The 21,674-nt window shown below is 31.3% G+C and overlaps 3 protein-coding genes across 7 annotated transcripts; 2 read left to right on the top strand and 1 right to left on the bottom strand.

The window, feature by feature from the left end:
• Positions 1–35: 35 nt before the first annotated feature.
• LOC128200177 (uncharacterized) lies at positions 36–8,703 on the bottom strand. 5 transcript variants are annotated; one of them, XM_052892677.1, is made up of 5 exons: positions 8,389–8,703; positions 3,817–4,023; positions 2,211–2,463; positions 1,096–1,344; positions 36–306 (listed from the first exon to the last, which is right to left on the bottom strand). In XM_052892677.1, exons 3-5 carry the CDS (start codon positions 2,446–2,448, stop codon positions 53–55), a joined length of 741 nt encoding a protein of 246 aa, XP_052748637.1. In that variant the 5' UTR covers positions 2,449–2,463; positions 3,817–4,023; positions 8,389–8,703; the 3' UTR covers positions 36–52. The 5 variants fall into 5 exon arrangements, with proteins under 5 accessions (XP_052748637.1, XP_052748638.1, XP_052748641.1 ...); XM_052892678.1 differs by lacking the exon at positions 8,389–8,703 and adding an exon at positions 4,540–6,066; XM_052892681.1 differs by lacking the exon at positions 8,389–8,703 and having other exon boundaries at positions 3,817–4,462.
• A 128-nt stretch (positions 8,704–8,831) lies between these two features.
• Positions 8,832–16,459, top strand: LOC113514603 (programmed cell death protein 2-like). The gene is made up of 8 exons (XM_052892673.1): positions 8,832–9,031; positions 9,125–9,291; positions 10,566–10,763; positions 11,279–11,391; positions 13,342–13,466; positions 13,808–13,961; positions 14,641–14,788; positions 15,087–16,459. The coding sequence occupies exons 1-8, from the start codon at positions 8,924–8,926 to the stop codon at positions 15,373–15,375; spliced, it is 1,302 nt and encodes a 433-aa protein (XP_052748633.1). The 5' UTR covers positions 8,832–8,923; the 3' UTR covers positions 15,376–16,459.
• A 2,909-nt stretch (positions 16,460–19,368) lies between these two features.
• On the top strand, positions 19,369–20,322 carry LOC113518795 (uncharacterized protein CG16817-like). Its single transcript, XM_026903789.3, has one exon. It carries the CDS (start codon positions 19,517–19,519, stop codon positions 20,021–20,023), a length of 507 nt encoding a protein of 168 aa, XP_026759590.1. The 5' UTR covers positions 19,369–19,516; the 3' UTR covers positions 20,024–20,322.
• Positions 20,323–21,674: the final 1,352 nt, after the last annotated feature.

The raw sequence follows: 21,674 nt of genomic DNA, 5'->3' as shown, positions 1-21,674 counted from the left end.
CGACTTCAAAGGTTCTGGTGCTATAAACTTGTATGTTATAATGTCAGTTTATTTAAAAAAATAAATGTACAAATGATCTTAATACACTGTTGTCATTATTCACTTCTCTATGTCTTGGTCGTCTAGTCGATTGCGAAAAATAGTGTGGTGAAGTCACTAAAGATCTTGGTGTCGTTATTTTTAAATCTGAACCAACAGTGGGTCTTGCTGGAGAGGCGGGAAAAATATTCGAAACAATTCCACCCACAATACCCGGCCAATAATTCACCTGAGTATCAGAGTACTCATGTACAGGTTTGACATTATCTGAAAAAAAAAATTATTTTAAAATACTTAGGTACATTATCTTACAATATACACTAGCGGAAAAAATGAAGGGATAAAACAACCTAAATTTTTAGCGAGATTTCAAATAGCTGTGTCTTTGACAAAAATCGTCGTATTGGAGTAAAAATAAAAGCAGTTTGAAGCTTAAACTTTTAAATTTTTGGATCTTGCAAAAAAATTTTTTTAAGTAACAAATATCGTGCAATCTTATTGAATATCATGAAAAAAATTGTTTCGAAATTATATCGATTTTATTTTCGGTGTAAGGACTTGAAAAACAAGTTACATTCGATTGATTTTTTTTTTTTAATTAAATGATCACGTTTTTTGCCTTTAAATATTCATAATCTGTAAAAAAAAATTAAAAATTTTTTCCTAATTTTTTTACATTCTTTTAGATTATTGCAAAAAGCGTTTGAACTTATTGAAAAAACAAATTTTGAAAAATGTTTGGATAAAAATTGTTTTTGAACCGATTTTCAGAAATTTTGCAAAACAGCCTGCATTAGCCTTACTCAAAACGTACCATGGGAATAGATTGTTATGAATTAATACAGGAAGCCCAAATTTTATATCGCATTTGAATTTTTAAACTTTACCAGTAGTTGTCATACTTGGCAGGTGGGTTGATAATCGCAGTTAGGCTTTGGTGATATTTTCGGAAAGACGTTATGTTATGTATCTCGTGATGTATAGAAAATGCTGCTTTCCAGCAAATCTGATATTCCTAGTACAATTTAATAAAAAAAATACTTGATTAAAACTTACCAGATGGGTTTAAATGTTGAGGTGGCCTATAAACGTTATTACCAAAGTGGCCTCCAGACCAATATGGTGGTCTGGTTGGAGGGTAGGAATTCTGAGGACGATGATTCTGTGGTCGATATGTCGTGTATGGCGGCTGTGTAACTCTAGTTGACTTTGTTGGAGGTCCTTGCTGTTGTGGTATATTATTAAATAGCCCAAAGAAATATCGATTCTCGTTCCGACCATTTCTCCTTTGTGATTGTGACGTTACTGTAAATAAAAACAACTCATAAAAAATGCTAAATTGGCAACTTTGTAATGAGATCTGGCTTACTATAAATTGTGTCATAGATACCTATTATTTCTTTTATGTAGCTTAGAACGGCAAACAAGCTAACAGCTCACATTATAGAAAGTGATACTCATCGCCTATAGACATAAACAGTATTATATATTCATCATAGAAAACTCTGTGAGGATCATGATGCTCTTCATGCATTGCCATTCACAATGAATACGCCGCTGAACAAAAACATAAGAACATTGAACAGAGATACCAATCAGACGACTTTTGTAGTATAATAGAGAAACATACCAGAAAGGTAAGTTTCTCTATTATTATTTCAAATTGTTAATAATGCAGATCTCGAGGGATATATTTAAATTCAAACTCAGGAATCGAAAATAGTATTTGATTTGGGATGACATTGCAAATCAGAATTAATAAAATTTACAATTTTTATATATCTAAATGTTTTCAGATATATAAATAGCTAGATTATTAGATTCTATGTGAACTACTACTTATTAGACAAGAATTAAGTGGTGCAAATAATAATTATATTAAGTAGTTTATAAGCTATTATATCACTACGAGGCATATTCACGTTGTGTGGTCCTGGCATAAAATAGGCCACCACTTCATTTCCCGTGGGTTTCGTAAAAGGTACCTAAGGAAGGGCCAAGGATGGGCAGCAGCGTCCCTTTTAAAACATCTCCAAAGCCTAACAGTAGCCAATCTGTCTGCCAAGCATGGCAAATACTGGCAAAATCCCCAAAGGGGAAGCTTATGTTCAGCAGTAGAGAATTAAAAGCTGATATTATTATATGATATATGAGGCATATTCATAACTCACATGAACCAATATCTGTTTCATCATAATCTTCGATTTCACCGCAATCATCATCATCTTGCGGACTCTCTTGTAAATTATTCTGCGAACCATTCTGTAATACATCAGGAGTGAACAACTCCACAAACGCTCCTCCAAAGGTTCGTGCTCTGTTGTTTCCAAGACTTGGAACGCGACGATGTGGAGCTATTTTATTCGTTGGACAGCGAGCAGGATTTACTGGAGCTGTATACAACGGCATTGCCAATAGCAAAACCTGAGGATAATACCAATTATAGGATGACTCATTTCGTACTGATAAAATTAGTACGTAGAGTAAGAAGTTACTGCTTCTACAGTCTAAAGAACTCTCTTCTTACACCATTTTTTATATAGTTTTATATTACTTAGAATGGCAAACAAGCTGATGGCTTACCTGATGGAAAGTCGTAAACGTCGCCTATAGACATAAGCAGTACCATGGAAGATAAATAAAATATCGTTTAATACACTTACAAACATATAGATGTTCATTGGTTTTGCATAATTGACTTACGGGGATCCATTCACGATCAATTAATTTGATAACTTTTTTCAAAAACACGAAATTGGTTCGGGTTTGAATATTTTGTTAGAATCTAATTAGAATACAATACTATAAAATTACAACTTCATCAAAACTAATAGGTAATTAGTACTTACTAACCATCATAATTTTAAACAAACTATATTTTGACACTTCTTCCATTGTACGGATGAAATAAAATTTTATTAATTATTAAATATTAATAAATAATTATATCCAAACAAAGAACACCTGTGTCTTATGCAGTCCAAGTTACATCTGATGCTCCTTGCCGAATATTACAAGAATACGGATCTCCCACGCCCAATACTTGGGCAATGACCGACCCATACCTAAACAAGTAGGTAACTGTCCAATATGGTAAACAGTAACGCAATTGATACTAGGTATACCACCGGTCTTAAAAACCACAAATGAAACATTAATATCTTAATACATTACCTCCATTAATTTTTAATGAATTATTAATAACTATTACAAAGTCACCTAAATGAGAAAAAGTTGTTCTGAATTTTCTTTGTCATTCAGATAATTTCTAAATAGCAAAGTTTGAGAAACTTCTTACATCAAGTCTGAAAAAATACGAGTATATTTAGCGATTTAATTTTTTTTTTTATACAACTTAGAATAGCAAACAAGCTGACGGCCCACCTGATGAAAAATGGTAACCGTCGCCTATAGACATGAGCAGTACCATGGACATAACAGAGTATTCTGTTTCGCCCATGATACCCCCATGCGTTGCCATTTCTGAGGACTCAGGTGTTATTCCTCTGTACCCAGTAAATTCACGCCATATCCCACCCTTCAAACCGAAACACAGTCATGCAAACACAACTGCTTCACGGTTGAAACACGAATGGGACAGAGGTACCCAAGCAATCGACTTTTGTACAAAGTCTCCCTCTGGTAATCATGTAGCATACAAACAAAAGTCGAGAAACTTCTTTTAATGAAATTTGCTTAAAAACTAATTAAACTCATTAAACTATATACGTATTTTAATGTGTACAAAAGTAGGTATTAATGCAGGGATGCATTTACCTTTGTATTTTCCACTTATATTTTCCACTTATTTCGTATATATTAATATACGAAACAATGAAAGTCACTTTACTAACAACTACTACGTATTATTTGTATCTGTCAGAGAAAATGACAACTATGATACTCCATGTGTCTTCTTTCTCACCAGAGAAACACAGCAGAGGTTATCATTTCACTAAACGACTACGTCCATCCAACGAGCAACTGCAAACAAAGACGACAAGAAGATAATGCTATTAAAGATTGAAGTAATACGCCTTAAGTAGGCCTATGGTAATTTTCAGATAACCAAAATTGTAGATAATATAAACCTTGTAATGATTACATTTTTTATGCCTTTCCCCACTATCTACCTATATAAATTTCCATTAAAAAACATATTTGAATATTTGAACGCAGACGTACCACGCCCTAGTTTAATACATTATACCACGTTATTCAAATTTATATTTTTTTATTACTGAAAGAGTTGCTTTTTATTTTAATACTAGCTTTTACCTGCGACTTCGTCCATTTTACTGAGATATGTTTACTAACCGCGAGAAAAAGTAGCATATAACCGTCTCCAGGGTTCTATCTATCTTTATACCAAAATTCATCATAATCAATCAAACAAACAAAGTCACTTTTGCATTTATATATTTAGTTAGGGATTCTTAAATATTCTATTTAAGTACTTATTCTTTTTATGAGTAAAAATATATAGTAAAACCCACTTACACTATCGATGCGGAACACCAATAAAAGATCATACTTATAGATGAGAATGAAAGCAGGTCAGTAAGTCGGTTGTGACGATTTTAACAAGAATTAACAATATTAGTTTCTAGCGGAGATCAACCTGATAAAGTACATTACTAGCAATGGGACTATAACACCTCATCACTAACAATCCCTTTCCCTACCTACTTCCTACATTGGTATTTCAAATTAATTGTTGATTTAAATACACTCTCGGGACTTAAAACGATGAAAAATCTTTGCAGGTAAATAGTAACTACATAGCTGCTTCTTTATTGGCGACGTTTCGAGTGGATTGCATCACGTCGAAACAGAACTGTCCTGTGGTCCTGTCGTGACAATGCAGTATATAGGTACTACTTACCTGCAAAACATTTTCATGGCGTTAAAACCCAATATTGTTTTTAAAATATATGTAAACAACGCAAAAGTTTAAGATTTACGTATTGTTTTCTTTTAAAATAAATACGACGATTGTATTGTACCTGTCTAACATATTCGTAAAGCTGTATTTAAATTAAATTTAAAAACTGGCAGCATAATCTGTCTTCATAGACTATTGGCAAAGTAATCCACTGACTGATACGGTTTCGCTACCGCGTACATGAGATAAAATTATACAGAAATGACCAACCTCTTATTCTTATTCATACGTGTGCTAACGAACACGTATCTATCGATAGATTAGTCATATGTTAAGGGTCACCTCCTAACACGATCGGCTACACCTAGATAGATAAACCTACTTAATACTTTCTTATGTTTGTCATATATTCTGATGTCACAATCATAAAATCTTACTTATTAGTTCCTAATTAGTAAAGTTGGTTACGTAATAATATTTCCTTTTACAATGCATATATCGCCAATAATTGAGCAACATTGGCCGTAAGTTCCCATTTACGAATTTGCCATTTATTCGAAATAATGATAAATAACGACGCCATATTTTTGGAAATTCGTTTCAAATTGGGTATAGACAAATATCTAGTTAGACGTAAATAAATATTTCAAGGCCAATAGATCACATTGTGACTAATGGAGTCAAATAAATAGGTAATAACCGTGAATTTCTGTAAAGGCAATGTAAATTTAATTAGGTTTTCTCATACAATTATTCTAATAACTATGGTTGTTAAGTACTTGCTATAAAAGTATTAGTATTTGTAATATGATATGAGACGAATAAACATCTACGAAGTAGTACATGAATCGATTAAGCGGTTTCGGAAATTACTGTGAACGAACATTGTAAAATGGGATTTTTAATTATTTTGTTAAATTACATACTTATTTAGGTATAGGCCACCTAGTGTTATACTTAATTACTTTACATTTCCATGGTTTTTTCCTAGTAAGAGTATCGTCTTATTCTTGTTAAGTCTATCTTGTTTTCTATTTGCATTTTAAAAATTCAATCAAATTCATATTTACCATATATATTTATTCATTGAACTTTAATATCTGCACCTAGACTGTAAAATGCGGACTTAGCATTATATAACGTAATTTATTAGTTAAACATTCATATAATGTAACGTAATGAGTAAATATATAGAAAAATGAGGTATCCACACATAATCTACTTGGATATTAATATAATAAGGTGGAGAGTTTATCTGAGTCTATCAGTCGGGTTTAAAAATTCCTATATTTAACAGCTCATTTCTTGAAGAAGGTATTCAACATCATTTCCGTAAAATCCTTTCCGAGCTTATATTATATACCCTAAAATTAACCTAGGTAAGGTTTTTATTTTTTTACACATAAACGTTGTATAAATAATAATTTATTATAAAATTTAAGAAGACCGCAATTATTATATTACTAGGAAAAAGGGATTGTTAATAATAAGATGTAACATTACTAGCAATATAGGATATGCTAAATTTTATCAGATTGACCTCCACATAATTCCCCTTGGAAACATTGAATTCATCATGACTAACCAACTGACCTACTTTCATCCTTATCTATCATCCCTTACTGGTGTCCCGCTAATGTGTTCCGATGGCGACAACGAGGTTCATTCCATTTTCATCCATTAAAACTATCCTTATATATATATATTTTTTTTAATTATTTATTTAAACTTTAATGCACAGTAAAACTCTATATTGGCGGACTTAACACCGGACGGTGTTCTCTACCAGTCAACCATTGGACAAACCGAGAAATACGTAGGTGATGCATTATTGAATAGAGGAAAAATAAAGCAATACTTGATATATTCATATAATATAAACATACACCTAATATATTAAATAAATAAATATATACATGCAATAAATACATACATACATAAATAAGTACATAAAATATTACTATATAAAACAATTAGATAAGACAACTGTAAAAACGAGCAAATAGCAATCTATGACACAAACAGAGTAACCAGCAAGAGAAGTTTAAAGGGAAAGTAATTTTTCTAATAAATAGGTGCGCAATTTATGTTTAAAAGCTAGCTTGTTTAGGATGGATCTTATGTCATGCGGGAGTGTGTTCCAGTGTTTAAAAGCTTGAACAGTGAAGGAATAAGAAATGAAGCCAGTACGATGAGCAGCCATGTGAAGAAGAAGATTCCTGCATGGACGAAGACAACGATTGGTAATGTCCCCATGAAATCGAAATTTACACTTTAGGTAGTCGGGAGAATTTGGATCGAATAAAATGGAATTCAGAGTGCACAATAAGCGTAAAGTTCTACGCAGTCGGATAGGGAGCCACTTAAGCTGAGCGCGGTAAGTACAGATGTGGTCATACTTACGAAGTTTAAAAATGAAACGTATGCTATTGTTGGGAAGACGATCCAACTTATTTAAGAGGTCTTCGTTCATGTCTGTGATGCAGGCATCACCGTAATCAAATATGAGGAGAATAAGAGACTGTAACAGCAATATTTTAGTGCTAATAGGGAGAAAATATTTAAATCGGTAAAGACTTCATAGCGTGAACGTAATTTTATTGCTAATTTCGTTGACTTGGTTCGACCAACAGAGACTACTATCAATTGTTAAACTGAGATTTTTAACTTTGGAACAGAAAGGAATCGGGTTATTGTTGTAAATGACAAGAGGAATAATATTAAGGTTAATTTTTTCAAGTAGACGAGAACTACCTAGAACCATGGCCTGACATTTGGCAGGGTTAACGAAAATACTGAAATCGCTCTCCCAGGTGAAAATATGGTGAAGACCGTCACCGACCGACCGTATCGTACCGATCGACCGTAAACTGATCAAAAACATCGGCGATTTGATCAACTTCGGCTTGCGAGTATAGTCGTAAGTCATCCGCAAGTGGCAAGAGCATTTGAGGTCTTTAGTTATGAATTTGATAAAAACTGAAAAGAGTAATGGAGATAAAATACCGCCTTGAGGAACGCCAGATTATCATACCAGTCAGAAAAAGAACGACCGACACGAACAGCTTGCTGACGTATATTATTTCGTAGCGACAGGGGAAAAGATTGTTAGTAATGGAGTCTAGCAGCTCCCATTGCTAGTAAACTAGAAACCATCGTGGTTAATTCATGAGTTAGTCATGTTAGACTAACTGGCCTGCAGTCATTCTCACCTATCATCTTTCACTGGTGCACCGCCAGTGTATATCGATAGCACAAGCGGGTCTTCCATTACATTATCACCCAAAAAAAAAACTGTCGTAGGACTCTACAATAATGGAAAAGAAGGGGAAAGGGATTGTTTGTAATGAGATTTAACAGCTGCATTGCTAGCAATACACCCTATCAAGTCGACCTCCACGCGATTCCTCTTAGAAACTATAGTGGTTAATTCTTATTCAATTGATCACTATGGGCCAACTGACCTGCCTTCATCCTCACCTGTCACCTTTCACTGGTACCCCACCAGCGTATACCGACAGCACAGACGGAGTTACCATTCCATCTTCACCCATTAAAAAATTTAAGAGAAATGGCTTGATAATAAAAATGATTGATATTGTAGTTCTCTTTATCTCGTCTTTATCGGTAGAAAAACATAAAATCTATATATAACAGAATTGTAAAACATAAGAACAATAGAAAATCAGTATAAAAATATTAAAGACGGATTATGATGGCCAGGAATATAAAAGAAGTATTATGATGGCTAGTAATAAGCCACAAAAATAATAATAAGAGAGACACTTATTACGAAAAAATAATTATACCAAAATTGTCAGTATCACTGTCAATTTCAAATCAGTCAACGGACAGGCAATCAGTTCAGTTTTCCATAGTTGTCATTATATTGTCATTCATTGTGTCAATCTATTATTCGTCCGATATTTTATTGATTAATACTTGTGTACTTACGGTATTATTTTATAATAATTCATTTAATTAATTAAATGTGATAAAATGGCAAAACGACAAGGTAGAGTATATTTAGGATACGAAGAAGAAGTAATCGGTGAAAAAAATCAAACAATTCTTAATTACACAGTTAACAAAATCGGCGGATTACCCGTAAGTGTTTTGTTAGCTAATTCTATATATTATTAAGTAAAAACTTGATACTATATCTATATCTACTCTTGTAAATTAACGTATTTTTCCCAGGATTGGCCTCCGTTGTCTAACTTGCAGTTTTCTTCCAAGTGCCCTTTGTGTGGATTACACAGATTATTGATCGTTCAATGCTATGCTCCACTAGAAAATTCCGTTTATCACCGAACAATTTATGTCTTTGCCTGTATTAGCCCCAACTGTTGGATTCAATCTGAAAGGTATTTTTTAAATTATAATTACAAATAGTTAATTGTACACTATTCATAGAAAAAAAAAAGAGTTTATTTAATCATCAGTGTTTTGTCAATGTTAACTATTAAAAAAATGACAAGTTGGTAATTTATTACATATATTGTATTTAAATATAAAAATTATATTGGACCAAAGTTATATTAACATTCAAAAAATATTAAAATTCATAGATCAATTTCAGAAAATTATAACAAGACTTGTAACTAGTTTATTTACTATTAATATAGACATTATTATAGGTGCAAAATAAGAAGTTATGTTTTATATTGAAAAATATCTTCTGTTATATATACGAGGTCTGTCCGGAAAGTTCGTATAAAAGTGTTCTGGAATGCGAGAAAGAGGAGTGGGGAGGCCAGGTAAGCGCAGGACCCCTTCCTTATGTCCCTAACAATGCTTCAGTTCTGGTCTGACCGCCGTGCGGTGCGAACTGGCTTGTCACGCCATCTGTGAAGTTACCTCTTAACGAAACCCCGTCGGCATGGAGCCCGCTTCCGTTGAAGAGCAGCGCGTCGTAATCAAGTTTCTCTCGAAACTCGGCAAGAATGGCCGTGAAATTTTTGCCGATCTAATTCGATAAGACATCCGGGGAACCACGAACAAAAAAATCAAGAAAATCCCGCTCAAATGTCAAGACAATGTTGATTGTTTTTTTCGATGTTCGGGGGATTGTCCATCAAGAATTTGTCCCTCCAGGCCAGACAGTTGATGGAAAATTCTACGTCGATGTGCTCAGACGCCTCAAAGCTCGTGTGGCACGAGTTCGTCCAGAATTGGCGCGAGAGGGGCGTTGGATTCTTCACCACGACAATGCCCCTGCCCACACCTCTCTTGTTGTCCGTGAGTTTTTGAGTAAAAATTCCATTACGGTGACCGAACACCCCCCTATTCGCCGGATTTGGCCCCGTGTGACTTCTTCTTGTTCCCAAAAACCAAATTGGTACTTCGGGGGCGGCATTTGGGGGACATAAATGAGATAAAAAAAGCTACGACGGGGCAGCTGAGAAACCTACAACCAGAGAACTTTCAAGGAGCCTTCTCACAGTGGAAACGGCGTTGGCACAAGTGCATTATGTCACAGGGGGAGTACTTTGAAGGGGATAAAATTGATTTACCTGAATAATTGTAAAATAAAATTTTTAAAAAACTTTTATACGTACTTTCCGGACAAACCTCGTAAAAAGGTAACAACATAAATTACAAATTGTGTTAACTGATTAAAATAATGTTTATTTGACAGCTGGTTATGTGTTCGAAGTCAGATTCAAGAAAGCTTACCAACAGAATCAAGTACAACTGTTGTTATGCCAATTGTTGATACTAATCTTTCATGGTGTAATGGTGCCGATGAGTGGGATGAAAATGACAATGGAGATACAGCTAATGGCAATGTTATGAATGTTGATAATGCACCAAGTCCAAACAATACATTGCAAAGGTAAAATTATACTTATTCTATACATCTATGTCTGGTCTTTTATGTGACAGACAGAAAGAAATAGTGAACACTGAACTCTATCCTTACATCTTTGATCCAACCAATTTTATAATATGTCTCATGTAAACTAGTTCTGGAAACATATTTTAGTGTATGATCTACATTTTCCTCATTGATATTGTGAAAGTTTGTCTATTATTACTTGGCATCTTAACAGCTTGTCCAATAATGATTAAATCTGCCATACATAGTGGGCATAGAGAAAGACAAAGGCAAATTTTTATCCCAATAGAACAGAGCATTGAGATGTCAAATGGGTCATAATTGGTTCACAGGTTTCCATCTATCGCAAAATATTTCTTTTAAAATGTAGAACTATTGATTATTTTTTCTTAATAATAATAAATACAATTAGTGGACTTGTGTATTTAATAAAAATTCTAAATACTTATCATCATATAACTTATATTTAATTAATAAATACATATTTTACTAAATCTAAAAACATATTTCAGACATTCAGATGAAGATGAAGAAAGCAATTCATTTGAATTAGAATCTGTGGAGCAAGCTCTTGGTAACTTACAGATGTTTGATGCACACAATGCTAACATGTCACCTGTTCAAGGTACATATTTTTATAATCAAACTTTACAAAGTTTTACTTTTAGTTGAATAATATTTGCTACTCAATCATGCACAAACAACTAAAAGAATTTAAATTAAAATTTGAGTCCTACTATTAATTTTGAAGAATTACATTATAATTAAAGATTGTGTCCCACAAAAAAAAATACTTTAATTATAACAACCAATTATTTTGATTTAAAAACTAATGAACCATTTTAGATAAACATTCAATGGGACCAATCTTTAACCCTACAATGCATTCTGTACCATATCTGGTCAAATAAAATAATTAAGTCTACTGTTCGTTTAAAGACACCTAGCGTCATTTGTCGACCGACAGAATAATCTTTATACATTTAGCAACGGTTTAGTAACGGCAATTGTCACCAGTACGTGTTAGCTATCGATTGATATTGTATTTCGTACACAATTTCAAAGATCGACGCGAACTCGTGGTTTACGTAAATAGAAAATTCTTAAAAAAATAGCTTTTTGAATATTTGGAAGCGGAAAAAATACATTTACATTGGAAATAGTGTATATTAAATGAAGGTAAGTTATTTTTTGGAATATTACTGTTTTATGTTCTAACATATCAACTTATTTAAGAGTACCAGATATGGCACATCATGCATTAGTTCACTTCTAACATTTTGTTTCGGTTGGATTTTATTACAGATTATGGTGAAGAAGGTATTATCTAACGAGTTGATTGAGCAGTATTTAGGTATACCGTCAGGGAATGCAGACGGCCAAGGCTTTTTGGGTGTGGAAAATGATGATAACATGGCGAGAATCAGAGAAAACTTGCACCAAATGAATAAAGATAGTGACTCTTAAAATTATATTGAGCCTACCAGGTATGCATCATTTTCTTCTACTAATTGTGGTACTACCTTCACTGAAAATGAGAATGAAAAATCAACAAATTCTCAAGCTAGCATTTCAGGGCCAAGTACGTCATGACACCAAAGTAGAAGTTTTTTCACTATGCCAGTTTTGGAGTTCTTTCTTGGAAAGTATAAAATAAAAATACATACTAAAAGATGGTATCTGCGTTTATTTTAACATTTTCTAGATATTGTCACCATAAATTGCTGGCTGCTGCACAAAAGGGTAAGAGAATAGAAGAATGACCTAACTCAGATTAAATTAGAACATTTTAAACTGGAAATCGCTAAAAGACTTTGTATGAGTGGTCCATCGTTACAAAGAAAAAGAGTAAGATCGCCTTCTACCACAGATGACATGATCGAGAAGAAGAAAAAAAGAGTAATCCTTCCCCCTCGAGATGTAAGATTTGATAAATTTGATCATCTTCCTATATGGAATGAGAAGAGACAATGCTATAAGTATCCACAATGTAAAGGAAATACATATATATTTTGCGAAAAGTGTTGTGTTAAGTTGTGTTTAAACAAAGACAATAATTATTTTAATAAATTTCATTCATAAATAAAGCTATTCTTAATGTAAAACTAAATATATGATTATCTTCATTGTTCCTAATTAAAATCCAAATATTAGTGTTAATGCATACAGTACCACATATGGAACAGAATTGAAAAACTAAATATCTACAAAATCAATGAATTTTAATTGTTATTATTATCATTTACTATGTCTAGACACTATATAGAACCACATATATTTTTTTGACACGATTTAAAAAAATCATGCATTGTAGGGTTAAGTATGTCTTTACAGATAAAAAAAAAGAATTTTCCAAATTAGTTTAAAACTGAAGAAATTAAGAGGTAACAAACAAAAGTAATTACAACTGAATTGAGAACTCCTTCTTTTTTTAAGTCAGTTGAAACTACTTTTATGCTATTTAAACAAAGCTATGCAATACTCAGTAATTTTAAGTTAGTAGCAATAGCAATATTTTTATGTAAGACCTGAAATGAAGCTTAAATTATTGTATTTTAATCAATGAATATTTCAGGAGCTGTGGGAGCAATTGGTGCCCCTGTAGCAGCAGCTGAACTTGAAGGAGGAGATGAGCCAGGGCTGGTTACAGTAGATACCCCTACAGCACCTACAAATGATGTTGAAGCACTTTTACATCAAGTAAGACCTTTACAAATATAATATCTTACAGAGAAATCACATTAACATTTTTAAATATTTCTTTCTTTTATATATATGAATTTATATATATATATATATATATATATATATATATATATATATATATATATTCACTGTGCACTATAACTTTTACTATTTTAGTTTTTATGAATATTCTTACCCCCATTCATAAAAATTAATACCTTCTACAAACTTCTTTCAAATTCAAAATTTAACATAAAACAAAGAGCCAATAAAGTTTAATAGCTTAAATAGGTTTATAAAAAATTTGATGTTTTTATAAATAAAAGGGTTAATATATTATACTGATGCTATTTCAGACGGCGGAACTTCCAACTGACTTGAGAAGCAAACTCGTATGTGGGCCATTACAATTTGTGCCTAAATATATTTTTGTAGAAGAAGAATGGAACAAGATGTCAAGTATTGATGACAAAGTGAATGAATTACTAAATAAGTACAGGAGAGAAAATGGTGAGAAACAGCAAATTTTTAAAAAAGTTAATAATTCATTTTCATATACTTATAGAGTGTGATATTTCATTTGTATAATCTCTGACACAAAAACTATAACACCATAGCTCTCCTATGTCATGATAAATTTGCTCAAAGCTCCAAAAAGGCCATAATACTTTAAATGGTTAAAGTATTATGTCTGTCTAAATCTGCAGTATTTAGAAAGGAAAATAAACTACCTGTCAAGGGGCCTCGCGCAACTGTTACATATAAGCTTTTGAACTACTCTGTAATTTCGTTTTAATGCTCTAAAACTAAAACGCACATCGAAATACCTGATGTTCTTGCAAGTTCTTGTTCTTTAAGGACTAGCAACGAATTGGTGACTCCCCTGGTTAGTATCCATAGGCTGCATAGATCACTTACCATCTGGTGTACTGCATTCTTGTTTGTTTACAATTTCCTTTCACATGAAAAAAGTTTACTAGTGTTTTGTCTTTGTAGATATACTTTGTGATTCAACACATATACTTGTTTTTAAATTAACACTTACAGTATAAAGTGAATTCGCTTTGAACATCATAACTGGACTTTGCAAATAACGCTGTATATGGGATACCATGGACAATATAGCGAATATCAGAGTCATGTAAACAAGAGCTATATATTAGATAATAATAACAGTATTTTTATATAGAAATAGAACCATGCGGTGGCGATCGCGTGGGTGGCGGCGGTGGTGGTTCTGAAGATGAACCATATGAAGAAGCAACTCCACTACACGGCGATAAATTATTCCATTCTTTTTTAACACGCTTACAATCTAATCCTGGACAAATACTGAGGTAGGTGGACTATGACCATGAGGCATCTTGACAAATACTAAATAAAGAAATAAGTATAACACTTATTTGATAATAATAGCCCTAGACTCTTAAACTAAACAAATCTTATCATCTATAGATGATAGGTGATGATGATAAATAATATATATACAATAAACAGAAATACTCATTAATTGTATTATTATATTGATATGGAGTGAAAATGTTGAAAGCTAGACAAAGCTATTCTTACTACCAAGATTGTTATGTCTAATATTGCTATAAATTGTATATCTTTTTTTTTTTTATTAAATTACAGATACACTCGAGATGAACCTCCTTTATTGGGTGCCCCGTTGCCAAGTACAGCAAGCACTCCAGAGTCACCATGTATACCTACTGCCTGTCTCCGCTGCGGTTCCAGACTTATTTGCGAACTTCAACTTGTCCCAGAATTTGCAGAAACCTTACGTTTGCATCCAAATAATATTTATTTATCTCATTTACATTTCTTATCGGTCCTCATTTTTACATGCTCTCAAAGCTGCTGGCACCAGTCTGATACTCTTGTAAAGGAAACTGTTGTATTCCAACCAGAAGTTGTATGAACTTACAAATAATTAATCTGAGCAATAATAATTTAGTATTGCAATAAATTTACTAATTATTGACATATTATGTATTTGTTGAAATAAGAGCCATACTACAAATATTTAGCCCAAAACAGCAATAATACTAAATTAAACATGGTTTATATAAAATGAACCATAATAGTAACATTACAGTGCTGGATCTCCCCCATATAGCATACTAATTGTGACAGAATAAAAATATATCTCACCCATCCTGATCCCTAGGATATCGTAAAAGGCAATTAAGAAAATAAAATACAATTCAACAATATTAAATCACTTACCTTGGTATTAATAATTAGTTAAAATCCTTTATCAGAGTGTTAGGAGTAATAACTACCATGCTGTAGTCCCCATATTTTTAATTCTACAAATTTTAAGCATCAAAATTTTACTAGGTACTATAAAAATGTTACCATCATACACAAACATGTACATATTTGTTATCCCTGATTTTTGACTTGCTTGATGCATAGTTGTTCACTATTTAATTATTTTCATGTTTTGTCTGTAATTTTGATGGTTTTTAATATAGCTGTTCTTTATTTACGTTAGACGTAAATTATATAAATATTATTGTTAAAAGTTTCGTAAGTGCACGTATTTTTTAAATATTCGCTTATTCTTCATTTAATTACAGAATTAAATATAATACCGATCCAATAAATATCAATATTTTTACAATATGAAATATAAAATTACATAATTTGGTGACCATATTATAATTATTTAATAATTATAACTTAAAATAACAGCAATTGTTTCGTTTCAATAATGTAAGTGTGTGATTGCCATCCATTTTGTGGTATTTAACTCATTCTCCATACTGCCTAGTTGTTTAGAATAGATTTAAGAATATTTTTAATATTGAGAACATGCAACTCTCAATTGATAACTGTGATTTTTACTATTTGATACTTAGTGCCGGTCCATGAAATTGTTATATTACTTTCAGAATCTGTAATTCTATCATAAGTTTTACTGTTACATGTTTATCTTATTTATGTACCTATTATGTAATAAATAGATTATTGTATTATAATACAATTCCATATTAACATTTGGCTTTTTTATAAAACTTTCCTGTTTTATTTTTGTCAGCCATACTTTCTTACCATAGAGAAATTGCAGGAATTAATAATTACTAAGATACTCAATTCAAAAAATGAGACATTCAATTAATTCATAGTATTTGTAATTGCAAAATATTTGTAAATACAAAATGCAATATAATTTTGTTATTGTATTACTTTTTCATTAATTTATCTTTTACAATTCAGTCATCATCAACATCAATATTGCCAGTACCTAGAAAAGATGTGGCGGGCCACATCAATTCAAGCCGCGTGCCACATGTGGCATGTTTGAACAGCTCCAATCTAGATGTTTAAAAAATGACCTTGTAGTAAATTCGTTCAAAATTCAGTAAATGTGTAGGCTTAATTAAGTATAGAACATCCATACGACTACACACTTAACCGTAATAAAAGTACTCAAACTCACAATATAAAGAGCTACCTTCAGTTTTCGCTTATTTTATACTTACATTTGTTTCACAAAAGGTCTAATTACATATGGTACTTTTGAGGGACGGCGAGGACGGAATGGGTACCGAACCGATACAGCATACTTTTGAACTTTAAAATGGTTGGTTGATTTTATTTAACTACTTTATCATTTTGGACATCAAATATATTTATATATATATATATATATATATATATATATATATATATATATATATATATATATATATATATATATATATATATATATGCATTGTATGATTAGTGTCTTTACATTTTAGTCTGGGTTCCGTTTTTATTTAATTTGCGTGTGTTGATATAGAAAATTACGATATTTTGGTTATTAATTTTAATTTTGGAGTTTTAATTATGCAAGTTTTATCAAACTTTTGACAACCGATTTTAATGGGCGACAAAACACTGTATGAAGACGCCTTAAACGGTGATTATATCATCAAATTTTAAAATCCATAAGGTAAATTAATAATAAATCCAAAAAAAGATCAAAAGAACAGACTAGGCTCGTAGGAATTCGGAATTTTAAGATTTTGTTTCTGAAAAGGATCAATTTCTATAGTGACAGATTAATATTTATTTATTTCTTTACATATATAACTTTGTTAGATGATAATAATAGCTAATTTTTTGCGACTACAAATAAAATCGTAAGTTCCAGAAAAACAATCTCGATTTAGAATATCGAACATGGTAACACAACTTATCCCATTGATAGTTGACTGGGTTTCCAACGTAGCAGTTTTCCCATAAACTTAGGGAAAAACATATACTAAATATACATTATATTTTAAATTAGATATAATTTATACAATATCTAGAAGTAGTGTTATAATTTCTATTTTAGCATTTTTTTATTGCAATTATCATGATAGCCTGAGTATTTCTTTTTTCTTTATTGCATAATAAAATTTATACCAATGGCGAGCTTAATGCCATATGGCATTTTCTACCAGCTAACCGTTAGGTAAACACAGAAAAACAACATTTAGATCCAAATTTATCGACTTTTACCGATTACAACAAATTTAGTGGTCACCACCACTTAAACATCGAATCCAGCTATTAATTATATTGTTATCTTAATCGAGCTGCGCGACTATGTTTAAGTCTTATTTGACCAATTACAATAGAATTACATCTACTTATAATAAAGATGGCTGATCTATTCGTTTCCCGCTAAAACCTTGCGATTATTGTTTGTCGCCATATGTTTATTTTGTTATACGTATGATAAATAAGGAATTTAATCTTGTAAAGTAAGTATGATTTTGATATAATATGATTAGTAATTAATAGAGTACAAATAGGTATGATTAAACAAATCTTACATAAATATATTTCGATAGGTATTTTAATGTATTTAGATAAAATTATTTTCATAACTTGTTTTGTAAAAAATTATCCTTTTTGTATCCATTATTATATCTTAAAATAAAATTGAAGTAATAAACATGAAATATATATATAACTCATAATCTTTCTACCCTTATCCCAAATATTATTTGAAGTCGCCGTAATATGGTTTTATCCATATTACTAAAGGATTTGTCTTATAGTTTTACGCCCGGCCCCCTGCCTGACGTCAATCGTCTTTGGGAATTGAAATATATATAACTAATAACAATAAATAGTTAATAAATTAAGAATATATTGATGTAAATTTCTATTGAAACTTTTATAAAAACAGGTGACAATATTTTGATGTTTTATTTTTTACTTAATACTTCTTTCACGTGAATCTTCTTTCTAAAAGGCCACAGACAAAAGAGAGAACATACGAATAAAAAAATACAGTAGTTGCCAGCTTCCAAAAATAAGACACCAAATAAAATTGTTCCACTCATGAACAATATATTAATATTTTCGAAACTTTATTGAAATAAACTTTATATTTCAATATATATTATATTATTAAGCGTATTAAGAATAGTCAATATTACAAAAAGTTTTAATCGTACTTTTTTATAATAGTTATTGTCTTGTTCCCCGTTTTCTTGCTATCACAAGTTTATTTGTTGAAAAGACGAGTATATTCATCACCTACTCATTTATTCAAACCACTTAATTTTATAACCAATTATTACATTACAATGATGAGCAGTATCTTAAAGTTCTTTGTTTAAATATCTATTATAATTTAGAAACTCGTTTACCGTAACATCGATTTATTTATGACCATGGACAAGGACTTGGCCTTCAATTGCAAACATAAATAATATATGCAATAGGAACTTAAACCTTAACATAAGAATGTTTGCCAAAAATCTTTAGCGTATATTTATGGTTTTTTTTATGATATATAATTATAAATTTTTATAGGTGCTGTATTAACAATGTAAGTAGTTTTTATTAATTTTTTATACTGATTTTTCAATAATTTTTCTTGTACCTAGACGTGTGTTTAGGGACAAATAATTTAAAAAAATGGCAACCCTGTTCGATGAATCGGTGCGGTGGGTTGGATAGATTATCAATTGTCCTGAGTTGAATCGTAATTTTTTAACTAAACTTTGCGTTTGATCAATTTTTCACGTGGTGTCTTAACAATTATTAAAAATTTACTCATAGTCAGCATGTCCGGAGAAACTCCAGTCCCACCTCCCGTATTATGGGCTCAGCGCAAAGAAGATGTATTTCTAACATTTAGCGTCGAGTCTAAAGATCCGACTATTAAAATAGAAAAGGACTCGGTTTATTTTAAAGGCGTCAACGTGCCGGACAATAAAGTACACGAGGTAACTATACCATTATATGAAACTGTGATCCCTGAAAATAGCGCCTACGTAAATAAAGGCAGATGTATAGAAATGGTGCTTCGTAAAGAGAAAAAAGATGCGCCGTACTGGCCTAATCTAACCAAGGACAAAAAGAAGCCACATTACCTTAAAATAGACTTCAATAAATGGAGAGATGAGGACGACGATGATGAAGAAGGTGGCGGTAATAATTATGACATAGAAGAAATGCTCCGGTCGATGGGTGGCGGTGGCGGCGGTGGTGCTGGTGATAAATCAGACAAACCATCCTTTGACGACTTGGAAAGTGATTCAGATGATGAGAATTTACCTGATCTTGAATAAATTTCGTAGTGATAATGCTTATATTTAACTAAAACAGTACATTATGTATTTTAAGGTTTTTACAGTTATAATAAAATTATTGTGAGATGAAGTGTAACAATGTTAATTTTATTATTTTCTTTCATGGATTTTCCATCTGAAAGTCCCTAGTGCTTGAAAAGTTAATAGAATTCAGTTGTATACAATTAGCATTAGTGTCTGCAGCAGTGCTGGATTTACTATTAAGCCGTATAGGCTGCATCCTATGGACGGCAAATACAAGGGAAGATTTTGCAAGCATAAAATCCCATAAAATTTGTGATTTGTGTTTCATTTTATACTTTTGCTTTACATGAATTCATTCATCTATCTACTGCAATAACTACCTTTCCTACCTGTACCCACATAGACCTAAGTAAATAGATGCAAGTAGTGCCTCTCCCTTTCTAAGGGCGTGAAGGAACATGAAATAGTATATACATTAAGAGAATATAAATCCGGCACTAGCCTAAATCCTTCAGAAAATTGGTTTGCTCAATCTCAACCATGTTGTGTCAAATATTCACCGTAATATTATTTTTTAAATGGTGCAATAAAATTAAAAAAATAATAAAATTTCTCTGACTACCCAAAAAGGGGTTAGCGTTTTAAGCATATAATTCTTTTCTATTATAAATTATCATTATAAAATATAGTAATTGTTCTAGACTTTGTGGTTTTTACGCAAGTAAAAATACTAAAACAATGGTGTCGGCATGAATACTATTTAAAATTTTGTTCCTTTAGACTCCTAAAAGATGAATATTGCTGCTTTTCCTAAATGAAAAAGGTTTTTAATTAATATTATTGTACACAATTATAAAGATTTTATTGTTTGTTTATAATGAATAAACTTAAAAAATCAACTGATTTTAAAAATTTCTTGTTTCACCTATGTGAAAGTATATTTTCTACAAATACCATACACCTAATATTATTTACAAAAAATCTGTCTACCCATGCCTATGCATGGCTAAATAGAATTTCAGTGCCAGATCAGTAATTATAAATAAATTAAAAAAATATTTAGGAAAATAATTCAAACTAGAGTAAGACATACCAAAATATGGTAAAACCTTTCAAAAACTAAATAATAAAAAAAAAAGCACCAAATTGAGAGCCTCCCCAATTTTATGAAGTTGATTAAAAAACAGTAAATAATTGCCTCCAGTAACCCATTAAGAGTTATGAGCGTTTTTCTAAATAAAACATTTATTACAATAAGTATATAATCTACATAGAAAATGGTTACAATCTAAATACATTCCATTCTATTGTCATATAATTTCAACTTATATACTTTTTTACCATTTTTGTGTAATATATGTTCGTCACCACAGACCCCAAACAATTACTGTTTTTACCTAATGTGTACCTGGTAGAGAATGCCATATGGCATTAAAAGTTCGTCATTTATACAAATTTTTCTTATGCAATAAAAAATAAATAGATACTTAAAAATCTATCCATTATGAGAATAATCGCTTTATTTTTATGATATAACTTTTATTTATTTATATATAACTTCAAACATTCTATGGCAAAAAAAATATATAATTATTATAAAAGTTTTATTTCCAATTAATTTTCTTATCGATAGATACTAGGTGCTGCAGAATATCTTAGAAATGGA

Source organism: Galleria mellonella, unplaced genomic scaffold (assembly GCF_026898425.1).
Source record: "Galleria mellonella isolate WM207_F2 unplaced genomic scaffold, CSIRO_AGI_GalMel_v1 utg165, whole genome shotgun sequence".
NCBI classification, from domain to species: Eukaryota; Metazoa; Arthropoda; class Insecta; order Lepidoptera; family Pyralidae; genus Galleria; species Galleria mellonella.
This window is presented reverse-complemented; position numbering and strand designations above follow the sequence as displayed.